Here is a 12183-nt window from a genome sequence, read left to right on the forward strand (position 1 = left end):
CTCCGCTGCGCTTAGCTATTTGTTGCAGGGGCGCATTAGCCTGATTGATTCCCCAAAGTGGGCAATCCAATTAATTCCAGCAGTGATGTCATACACACAGCCGCAGGTTTCTATTGTGTTTCGTCTCCTTTTTCTGTGAACGTCTGCTAATGTAATGTGCGTGAATGACACGTTTGCACACAAACGCGCATGACAGGCATACTATAAAAAGTCTAATTGGGTTAAGTCAGTGCCAGGGGGACCACGAGTGGCACAAAGGAGCTCGTGTGGCAGCCAGCTAATGTGCCATGTGTGTGGCCCGGAAAACTACCAGACAGCAATGTGAAGTGTCTCCCTTAATTAGTTCAGCCTGGTAAACGGGAGGTAACATGAGGTGGGAGGCTTGATGTTAGATGGCACTGATAACACATTTTGACTGCCAACTTCATGGAATTGTGTGGTTTTTCTTTTTCTTTTTCTTTTTTTCATTTCATTTCACTGCTAATGTTCCACACCGTCTGGCCGTGATGGAAAAACATTTTGCACGTTTCCATTCAGCACCAGTTGCAGATAACATCGATGTTGCATCTAGGCAGACATTTGTCACGGTCACAGCGGCTTTTCTCGGCAATATTTAGCAGGACTTTGGGCAAAATATGATGTGGTGGAATTAGACGACAAGAGACATGTTTTGGGGAATTGCATTCATTTGTTTTTTGAAGGTCATGAACAAAAAAAAGATAGGTTGCATGTCACAGACTCTGCTCACAGGACTAGACTCGCGTCAGACTTGGAAGTTGCTCATTTCAGGACTTGGGACTTAAATGAAAAGAAAAAAATACAAATGACTTCACTTGACTTTGGCTTCATGAGTCTCAAGTTGACTTAGACTTGAACTTCATGACTTGACAAATGTTTAATTTTCACAGAAGTGTGCCATTTATTTATACATTTATTTATGTAGCTATGCATAGTACAGAAATATTTGTTTGTACTTTAAAATTCACTTTATCCACGGTATGTCTTCCATGTTGTAAAGGGCTGTGTATGAAATTAAGATTCTGACCTTCGATCCAAATTAACGTGGAACCTTTTCACTTTCGAACTGACTTATCTCTGAATGATTCCCATATAAGCGCATCCCATTTGGGAAGCCCAGCGCAAGTCAATAAAAAAAGAAAAGCCGGACCTTATCACAGTTGGTGAGCAGAGGTGAATCGGAAACCCTAAAAACTAGCGTATGAACTTTTATGAGAAGCCCTCAAAACAAAAACGAAAAAAAGTTGTTTTCCAACCATTTCATCAACTTTTTTTTTTTTTTTTATACCAGTACTTTATAAAAATGTGCATAAAAGATGAAGATGTCACCAGCAAATTAGATTTGTGGATACTGACTAGCTGATTTCCATCATATCAATAATTAATCACAATGGTCCATCTGTTCTCTCGCTATTCATGCCTCTGATATGCAAAAAAAAAAAAAAAAAAAAACTATGAACATGCTGTGCCAGTTTTTTAGCTGCTTGTTTCTCAAACATTCAACACCACTGCTTGGAAGTGAATTGTGGATTTATCAGTGTGTCATTTCCTGTCCTCCCTGCGTAGTGGACCTGCTGGACCTGAGCGTGGCCCAGAACACCTTTTCGCAGCACAAGCTGACCAACAACAGCCAGCTCATGTCCGTCCCGGACGTCATCAACTGCCTGACGTCCATCTACGACGGCCTGGAGCAGGAGCACAAAGACCTGGTCAACGTGCCGCTCTGCGTCGACATGTGCCTCAACTGGCTGCTCAACGTCTACGACACGTACGTTTGCTTTGACCGTTACAATCAAACGCCTTTACGAAGATGGGTAATGTGCTAACCTTACTCGGGACAAAAGGAGTCCTATTATATGTCGTTATTGATATGATTTTCAGACTTTTTTTTTCATCCATGTATCATCGATTGTTTGTGTTGATTTTAAAGTGGTCGCAGCGGGAAGATTCGCGTCATGTCGATGAAGATCGGCTTGCTGTCTCTCTGCAAGGGCCACCTGGAGGAGAAATACAAATGTAAGAACATGAGTTACGTTAAAACACACACGCACGCGCAGCCACTGGAGCATTTATCCAATATCCTTGATATTCACTTTAAGGTCCATGTAGTAGCATGCGCTTTGTCCTCACTAGTAAGACAATCCAGCGCACTAGTAGAACGACTGTGTCTTACTAATCATGTTTTTTTTTTGTATGTGACTAAATGTTTGAAACAGCCATAATTTAGTTTTATAGGGGCAGTTTTAAAACTAAACACTTGGGTGTGCCCCAATGTTAAATACATTATTAAAGAAAAAGTAAACCTCAGTTTTTAAAACGTTACTGACCAGAATTGATTAGAAAAACAAATTAGAAGAGGGTCACCACTAACATTCATCGCATATAAATATATCAATGGATAGAAAGTCATGTGTGCGCAGGAAGAAGGGTTTTCCTGAATATTGGGGGTGCGCATTATACTCGAGTGCGTATTATACACGAGAAATTACGGGTAAATGCCAAACCGGCTTTCCACACCGGTGGTGTCATTCAATGAGCGACCTCATACGCTCTGTTTTTACATAATCATCCACGCTTGTTAATTTGGAGGATTAGTCTGTGAATGACTTTTTTTTTTGCCCTTCTCTCTCCTTTGCCCAATTGTGAACCAGTGTCACTCTATCATTGCTAACTTTTTCTCACTTCCATCCTTTTCCTTCCCTTTTCTCATGTCTTTCCTTAAAATGTTCCCTCCCTGAGCTCACGCATTCCCTTGGCACTTTCTATTCAACCGCCAAGGCTATCTTCCACGCCTGATCGCGTCCGACCTCCTTTGCTCTCACACTCTCATTTGCTCACAAATAGTTACGACACGTAAACACGCATGCAGTGCGCCGTGTCAGACCGTATCTGCGAGCGCCGGATATTGATAGGTTAGATGTCATAAAGACGTGTATAGACAGGAGCTCACCCACACCTGCCACACAGGAATGAAGAATCGGGGCTGAAGTCAACTTTAATCAGCGCTCAAAGAGCTGTCATGTCCTTTGTTTCTGCTCTTTGTGTGTGTGTGAGAGATGTAGAAATGATCCAATAAAACTTCCACTTGCATAAAAATACATCACCGCGATTCTGCCAGTCCTCCCTCTAAACACGGATGCTTGAATTCAACAGCCGTCAATGGCAGGGAATGAGTGAAGAGCAAAGACTCTTGTGAGAAGTTGGTAGGATTTAGTACGTCTATTGTTCTGTAGTTTGTATCATATGGCCTTATATTTTGCCATATCTGGTAAATGTACTGTTTTTGTGGTGATTTTATATTGAATACAGATGTATTTGTTTTTTAAGCCTGCAATTTAAACAGCCCAGTGGGCATGACTGGCATTTGCCTATGTGGCAGCTATTAATGAACCCTTTGAATTCTGCCTAGCAACAAGTGGGCATGGCTGGTCATGACCATTTGTCTTTGCGACAGGTGTCATTGAGCCTTGTGGATTCTGCCTGGCAACAAGTTGAGCATTGCTGGTAGATTCCATTTTTTCCCATTGGCCCGTTAGGCAAAATAATTGAGCCCTGTGAATTCTGCCTAGCAACAAGGAGGCGTGGTTTATACTGTATATTTCAATTTTTTTCTTTGGCTAATGGAGAAGTCAGGATTGTGTATTGATGTACGTTAGCTACTAGAGAAAATTAAAATGACATTTTGGATTTGTTAAATTACGGTAGAGCTTAGAATGTCTGTCTCACAGTCGAGTGGATGGAGAAAGATCCTCTTTCCTAATGACTTCCTCCTTCCGCAGACCTCTTCAGTCAGGCGGCATCAGCGGGCGACACGTGCGACCAGCGGCAGCTCGGCCTCCTGCTTCACGAGGCCATCCAGATCCCCAAACAGCTGGGAGAGGTGGCCGCCTTCGGGGGCTCCAACATTGAGCCCAGCGTGCGAAGCTGCTTCCAGCACGTGTGTACACATTATCTTATACTACGCTTGAGACAATGGCGGGCCGGGTATTTTTTGTGTGCGGCACTTACATCATATGGAGCCTTTCAGAATCACTGTGTATCTAATAAAAAACATTTTAATATATTCACCAGAGACAGTGATTGCTACATATATTAATGTGTGAAGATCGCTACAGATGTGGTTTGCTAGTTGAAGTTAGCTGTAACCAGTTTTGCTCTGACCAACCAATCACAGGCTGGAAAAATGCTGACAACCTTTCGGGCCAGGTCTCTTGACCTGTGAGCATGAATTTGAAATCTGATTGCTTGAAAGCAACAGTCTCATTGCTAGTGATAGTTGAAAGGTGCAACAGTTAATTGATTAACCGACAACTAATGGATTATCACATTAGTTGACAACTATTTTGATAATCCTTTAGACACCTTGTTTAACTTAAAATTGTCCAAATCCTTAGAACAGTAAATGTTCTCAGATCTTTATAGTCCTCCATGAAAGCAGACTGATTATCTTTGTATTTAATCAAAATGAGCCATTTGCAAACATCTTACTTTTACTTTTGAAAACAATGACCAGTTTTTTATTTTTGCCTAGTTTCGGACACAATCCAATCCATCGATTACTAAAATACTTGTTAGTAGTTTAAGTTTCATCAGCTGGCCCTAATGATTCTATGACACAACTGACTGACCAGCACTGACTTAAGATGTTGTCATTGGCCAAAAAGTGTATCTCTTTTTTCCAATTCTCATGAAGTTATGGCTTTTTTTTTTTTTTTTTTTCCCCCCAAAAGAGCTAACCACCCTCTTTGCCTCACTCACCTCGACCCAAAATTAAGTGATAGTAGCAGACAGTAGTATAACCTCTTCATCCCAGCTCATTTCTATTCCGCCGCGTAACCACCTCAAAGCCAACGAAGGACCTGAATAGTTAAACTGTGCTGAGCAACTGCGACGCCTCCCCGTTGCCTGGGGTCAGCTGCCGCCTGTCCTCCCCTTACGGCGGCCAACGAATCAATTGCGCGGCTTTATCACCGGATGTTCCTGGCATTTAACGACGTCCTTAACCCCCCCCATCACGCTTTCATTTGTCACTCTCTCTTTCTCCCGCCATCTCTTCATTTCTGGGAAGCGGGCATTTTAAATTGGGCTGAGGCTATGAATTTCATCTTTTTCCCGTGGATTTGCACGCGCAAATAAATCGCTCGCTGGCGCCATCCCGAATTGGCGCGCCAGATGTGCTGCGGTCGCGCATTAATCGTTCAGTCAAACTAAGTTGGCTCCTTGAAACTTGGTTTTATTCACACACACACTTGCATAAAGTCCGATTTGACACCTGTGTCTGTCCCGTCAATGACATCCAGTCCATTTGCTTTAACGAGCTCATGATGAATGAGTGGCACAGCTATAAATATGCCCTCCTTGACTTGACTTTTGTCACTGGCTTCCATTTAAGCGTCCATCTGTCTTATCTGGGTCGCCCCCGTCACACTGCGGTAGCTCATCTGTAAACACCGTAATTCTACCTTTCTGACTTGAGCAAGGAAAGACATTGAGAAAGATAGTAATAGTACTGTGCAAAATATGAGGGCACAATATGTAGGGGAAAGAAAAAAAAAATATTTACATGAAATGACTTTGACTAAAGGCGGCACGGTGGACGACTGGTAAGAGCGTCAGCCTCACAGTTCTGAGGACCCGGGTTCAATCCCCGGCCCCGCCTGTGTGGAGTTTGCATGTTCTCCCCGTGCCTGTGTGGGTTTTCTCCGGGCACTCCGGTTTCCTCCCACATCCCAAAAACATGCATAAATTGGAGACTCTAAATTGCCCGTGGGTGTGCATGTGAGTGCGAATGGTTGTCTGTTTGTATGTGCCCTGTGATTGGCTGGCAACCATTTCAGGGTGTACCCCGCCTCCTGCCCGATGACCGCTGGGATAGGCTCCAGCACGCCCGCGACCCTAGTGAGGAAAAGCGGCTCAGAAAGCTCTCTCCTAATAGTATTATGACCGCCTTCATCTTCAGACACTGGACAGGTGGTAATTTGAATTATTCAGTCTACAACATCCCATTATGGATTAGCATTAAGTTGGCAGAGCAACCTATTGTGTGTTAGCATTAAGCTAGCGGAAAACCCCATTATGTGTTAGCATTAACCTAGCGGAACACCCTATTGTATTTTAGCATTAAGCTAGCGGAAAACCCCATTATGTGTTAGCATTAAGCTAGCCGAATACCCTATTTTGTGTTAGCATAAGGCTAGCGGAAAACCTAATTATGTGCTAGCATTAAGCTAGCAGAACACCCTATTATGTGTTAGCATTAAGCTAGCGGAAAAACCCAATTGTGTTAGCATTAAGCTAGCGAGAAAACCCATTATCTGTTAGCATTAAGATAGTGGAAGAACCCTTTATGTGTTAGCATTATGCTTCTGAACTAAAGGCAAAGCTAAAAAAAAACATTCAAGAAGCAATAACAAAGTCATGCTAATTTATTGCTTTTGGGATTGGGGAACTGAGACTCAGTACTACTTGCACTGCAAATAGTGATTGGACATTGCTTAATCAATATGGTAGGGTCATTCTTATTATAGCTAATCTGCTGTTAAAACATTGGTCCATCTACAATTAGTTGACAAAAAATTGAGGGGCTGGAATGTATTAATGGCATTTACATTTATTTTAATGGAGAAAATGGATTTGCTATAAACTGAGTTTACGATCATGGTAGCAGAACAATTAAACTCATCAAGGAATGGCTGTATTTATACAAGCAATTTAAAAATTAATTTTTCTTGAAAATGTCTGTCCCCTTAAGTTAGCAAATATGGTTCCGTGTCCGCGTTTGTCTGGCAGGCCACCAACAAGGTGGAGCTGGAGCCCAGGCAGTTTGTGGACTGGATGCGTCTGGAGCCTCAGTCCATGGTCTGGCTCCCCGTCCTGCACCGAGTGGCCGCCGCCGAGACGGCCAAGCATCAGGCCAAGTGCAACATCTGCAAGGAGTGTCCCATTGTGGGCTTCAGGTATGCTTCTCGCACTGACCCAGCGCTTTTTGCAAAATAAAGTAAAGCCTGTGTACCTGTGTGCGCGTGCTAGTCAAAGGCAGACAATCCGGTGTTTGCTTTTAATCATAAAGGGCAGATCTGCTCTGGCGGGCATTTATCTAAATGTCAGCAGAGGCCAGACCGCTGACTAAATAGCATTCAGGCCGACACTGGTTCAAAGCTTCACAAAGAATGTTGGCAAACAACACATTACAAACACGCACCTTTTGTTCTCATTCGATTCTTTTATTTTGCGGAAATGAATGTCAACGTGACACCAAGTGACGCCATGTTGCGAAATGGTTGTCTTTCAGCCGGGAAAAAAAGGGGACACAGTTTGATGAATCAAGTGTCTTCGAAGTTGTGTCAATGATTAATGACAGGAGGAGGAAGGAAAGTGCAGAGTAAGCATTTTGGGCAAATCACGTGACGTGGAAGGTGCTGGAAAAGAGTCGTCGCAGTCTCAATTTTAGATCTGGTTCCTGGAGCTTTTTCGACCCGTCCTTTGTACATTCAATCTATCTTATTCATAAATCATAATGACATACACATTTTTTAGGTTCTCATGAGGTATACAGTTGGTGGCTCCAAAATAAGAGGTCGAGCGTGCGTGCTTCAATTTATTCGTTACTCCCAGTTGAAGTTTTGCATAAAACTGACTCAAAGAGAATCAAACATTGTATATTTTAACTCCAAAATGTTAATGTAAAATGCCATAAAGGGGCTAAGTGAAATTAGCATAGATGTTAAGGCAATTATAAACTCTAGACCTTAGTGCTGTCCGGCATGTTGTGGCACAACTCTAAAAGTGAGGGATAGGAACCGGGCCGGACTGCGGAGAGTGCAAGTTTGCGCATAATTGATGGACGTTATAATTGCATTAAAAAAAAAAAACTGTCGATGAGCTCGCAACTTGCGGTGCGCGTCGGGCTGTCCTCGGCGTCCTGATCTGAAGGTGACTCAATGCCGCCCCCTCATGACTGTTCGCGGCGCGTGATGGTGTCTTTGACTCGTACGAGCAGTTGAGCTCCATGATATACGACTTGTGAGGGCTCAGCCGTCAGCCGAGCCCCCGCAGAGGAAAAGAGATAAAAGACTCCAGCTATTGTCTTTTTTTCCCCCTCTTTATTTATGTATTTTTTCTCTCCAAGCTGCTAAATGGCTTTCTGTGTGCGGCTGACCAGGATGGAAATGTTGAGTGTTTTGAGTGGAAATGCAATTGTCTGTCACTCTGTCAGCACTTAGAGGAGGCCGGTAAAGTGTGTGGGCGTATCGTGTTGTGGAGGACGGCTGGGCGGCAGGCAATCGACCAGCGGCCACGACTTTTTAAGAGGGCCATTTGTATGACACCGGTGTGAATTGAAACCGAATGTCAAATTCTTTTGAGAATTTAGGGGAATAAAGTTGGAATATTATGAGAAAAATAGAAGTCAAAATTTCTATTTGAACCTCAACACGACTTTCTGAGACCTGACATTTATTTATAAATGATCAACTTTCGTTGAGGAAACTTGTGCTAAATTGGCAACATCCGCTACAGTCTAAAATCATCATGCATAATTCACACTTTTCATGACATTAACATTTATTTTATGTAAAAAATACAATTTTGTTCTCTTCATTCACATCTTTATTGCCATAAATTATAACTGTTCTAGTTCGAATACATCTTGTTTCTAAAAAAACATATTGATATGATATTCATGTAAAATTGCATCATCTCTTATCATAATAGGAATTCATGACTTTTCTTGAGAAATATGACTTTATTCTTGAAAAATAAAGTCCAAAAAAACTTTTATTAAATTACAACTTTTTTTATTCTTGAAAATAAAGATGATTCAGATTCTGATGTGTGTGTGTGTGTGTGTGTGTGTGTGTGTGTGTATATATATATATATATATATATATATATATATATACACTGTACATGTAGCTTTTCATATTTTTTCTAAATTTTCCTTCGTACAGTACATGCTCAAAATGGATGTTTTTGAAAAATAATTGTGTTACCGTTGTAGTCCAACCGCTAGAAAAGGTCATCTGTAAAAACGGAGGACATGAGTACATCATGCAGTTGTCGGCAGCTCGTCTAATTGTATGGCAGGATGCAAACGGGCTCTACTCGCTTTTTTTTTTCTTTCTTTCGTGTGCGCAGGTATCGCAGTCTGAAGCATTTCAACTACGACGTGTGTCAGAGCTGCTTTTTCTCCGGGCGCACTGCCAAGGGCCACAAGCTCAACTATCCCATGGTGGAGTACTGCACGCCGGTAAGACACGTGCACGCAACCATAATAGTCCTAATTGTACTCATAAACATATTGTATTAACATTTTAGTAGTATTGGTACCATTGGTATTATTGTACAGTATTTCAGTATTTCAATATAAGTTACATTTATATTAAAAAAAACTTTCTAATTCAAATAAAAGAAATCAATTAAAATAACATAGATAATCAATAATAAATTATAATAATTCAGACAATTTCTTAACACACATTTTTAAAGGAATATTAATTAAGGTTGGGTCAAAATACTGTTTTGGCTTACTCGTGATAAATGAATCAGTTCAATCACTTCATGAATAAGTTAAATATTCAGGTGCTCCAGAAAGAAATGCCTGGAAGTGGTGCTTGACTGATGAAATAATATGATTCAGAGGAATTAGAAAAATATATTTTATTTGAATATTTTACCACTGAAATTATATTTTTAAAAGACAATTATGGTTATAATTTGGATTTCTAAAAAAGGCATATGCTATCATTATTGTTATTTATTGACTAAAATTTTACATTAAAATGGATTAAAATTCATACATAAAATAATTGAAAGGCTTTTCTTTTCGGGTGGAGCTCTCAATGCATTTTTGCTTGCCGCTCCATCAACACCTGTGACAGCCTCTGGTGGTGAAATTCAAATTTAGCTGAATAAATGATGAAGTCATTCCTATTTTTCTTCTATTTCTCGGGGAAAGCAATCTCTGTGCTGCGAGAAGAATGTAATCAACGCTACATCTGTGAAAATGAGCCATGGCCTCTTTGTAATTTAGCTCCGAATTAGGCAAACTCATTTCAATATCAAATTGGTTTTCTCATGTTTTTTTGTTGTTGTTTTTTTTGTCTTTTAATCTGCTTCTCTCATTTTGCAAAAGAGTGACTTTGAAAGCTGGATTTCGCCGTCTTCGCTCCTGCCGCTAGCAATCAGCGCAGCGGGGTTGCGCGAGTCTTGGGCTGGCGACAGCAGGCTGGCAGGCCAGTCGATGGAGACAAAAGACAAAAAAAAAAAAACTTGACCTTATCAGCGGAGGGAAAAGTGTGAGATCATGATGATGATGATGAGGAGGAGGAAGACTTGTTTAACCGTGCGCTCTGGCTCAGCGTTGACCTCGAGTGCAGCTAAGATCGATACTCGGGACATTTGATCCAGAGAGACTGAACAAAACATATTTTATTGTTCGTAAGAGCCTGAAAGAAGTTCTATTTTGAAGACAAGGTGCCTGTGCCTCTGTACACATCAATAACATAAATTCTAATACAGTGATGCCTCGAGTTACGAAATCTTAAATCATCTTTCCCCTCTGAAATGAATGGAAATGCCATTAACCCGTTCCATCCTCCTAAAGAAAATAATAAAATAAAATGAAAATGTTTGTAATGTGTTTTTAAAAAATAAAATAGCACTCTATAATGTTATCCTTGATAAAAACATACAGTGATGACATAATAAATAGAATTGAAAGAAATTAAACTGGTATTGCCACATTTTTTTCTTCAGTTCAATGGACATTGTGCTACTCCTGGTGTGTGCGCCTCGGCCCCTTGGGTACGGTATTAGTTCAGGATGATTTTTTGCACAAGCTACTCGAGGTACCTCAGCGATGTTGTTCTCCCACTCAAGGCTGCGAAAACCCCTCTAGACTTCCATTATGTCAACTTTGAGGGCGACAGAATAAGAATATTCAGCACACATAGAATAATATTAAGAATGCACGCCCATACATTGAAAGTCTGTGTCCTTTCTCTCTACTAGACAACGTCGGGCGAGGATATGCGAGATTTTACCAAAGTGCTGAAGAACAAATTCCGCTCCAAGAAGTACTTTGCCAAGCACCCTCGACTGGGCTACTTACCCGTCCAGACTGTCCTCGAGGGCGACAATATGGAAACGTAAGTTTACCCTGAAAGGCTCTTTGTGAAAAATCAACCAGAGGCACGACCGGTACAGTGGATCCATCAAAGTGGAAAGCGAACAATTTAGAGCACAACCAACATTTTTGGGGAAAAATAAGCAAACCGCCGTCGTTCAAACCGCCGTCACGCGAGACTTCAGCTGTGAAAACATCTTTAAGCTCGGACAAGTTGATTTATAGACATAATCAAATCATTTCCACTTTTACTTTACTTTAATTACTTTGAGTTGTATTAACACAATGCTTAATTTATTTTTACATGTGGGTATGACAGTTAAGAAAGTTTAAGATGTGAGCGAACGTATCGAGTCAATAGAGCCGAATTCTCTTCACGTAATGTTACATTAGGGGAAAAATAGTTCTGAAAAGAGAATTTGGAAGTCAACCAGCTTTCAACTTTGTTGGGTTAACTGTGGCCTGCGGTTGGTAAAACATTTTATTGATTTATTTTTTTAAATGAACATCTGGCGTTTTCATAACAAATCTCCTCACACACCTGTGCACCAGTGGCTGTGGAGTGTACCTTTTCCCTCCCCTCCCCTCTCCTCTCCTCTACTCTCCTGTGTTTTTGCTTAATTGTGCCTCGGCTCAGTATATGTTGCAGCGGCACCGTCGATCTCCGTGACGGAGAAGCGGCGCCAAGGCTGATTTACATCCTCGAGCTGCAATGTGTGGAAAAAAAACCCAACAACAACCCACAGAGAGCCCTTTAACTTTTAGCGCACGTGATGCAGAAACCCTCCCGCAGCCTCCCTCCACACCAGCCCCCCACCTCCACCCCCAACGTTTATGCATCACGCTATCGCCGCAACACCCGCCGCCTGTTTCTCTCTTGATTCACTTGCCAGTACTGCGCTGGTCAATGCACCAGCAATTATGTTTACAAATCTGACAGTAACTATACAAGATTTGTTCATATTTAATTATAATATGTCATAATTTTTAACATACAAAGTAAAATAATAATAATAATTATTATAAAATTAACAATTTAA

General features: G+C 41.3%; 1 protein-coding gene across 13 annotated transcripts in view; it reads left to right on the forward strand.

Moving 5' to 3' along the window:
- utrn (utrophin) overlaps nucleotides 1–12183 on the forward strand; it is a 133311-nt gene that overhangs the window by 103187 nt on the left and 17941 nt on the right. For all 13 annotated transcript variants that reach the window (XM_061704389.1, XM_061704390.1, XM_061704391.1 and 10 more), the window contains 6 exons: nucleotides 1585–1786; nucleotides 1949–2034; nucleotides 3798–3955; nucleotides 6808–6974; nucleotides 9154–9265; nucleotides 11029–11165. In XM_061704389.1, the coding sequence (XP_061560373.1) occupies nucleotides 1585–1786; nucleotides 1949–2034; nucleotides 3798–3955; nucleotides 6808–6974; nucleotides 9154–9265; nucleotides 11029–11165 (862 nt within the window). The remainder of the gene's footprint in view (nucleotides 1–1584; nucleotides 1787–1948; nucleotides 2035–3797; nucleotides 3956–6807; nucleotides 6975–9153; nucleotides 9266–11028; nucleotides 11166–12183) is intronic.

This window comes from Phycodurus eques, chromosome 18 (assembly GCF_024500275.1).
Source record: "Phycodurus eques isolate BA_2022a chromosome 18, UOR_Pequ_1.1, whole genome shotgun sequence".
Classification (NCBI taxonomy): Eukaryota; Metazoa; Chordata; class Actinopteri; order Syngnathiformes; family Syngnathidae; genus Phycodurus; species Phycodurus eques.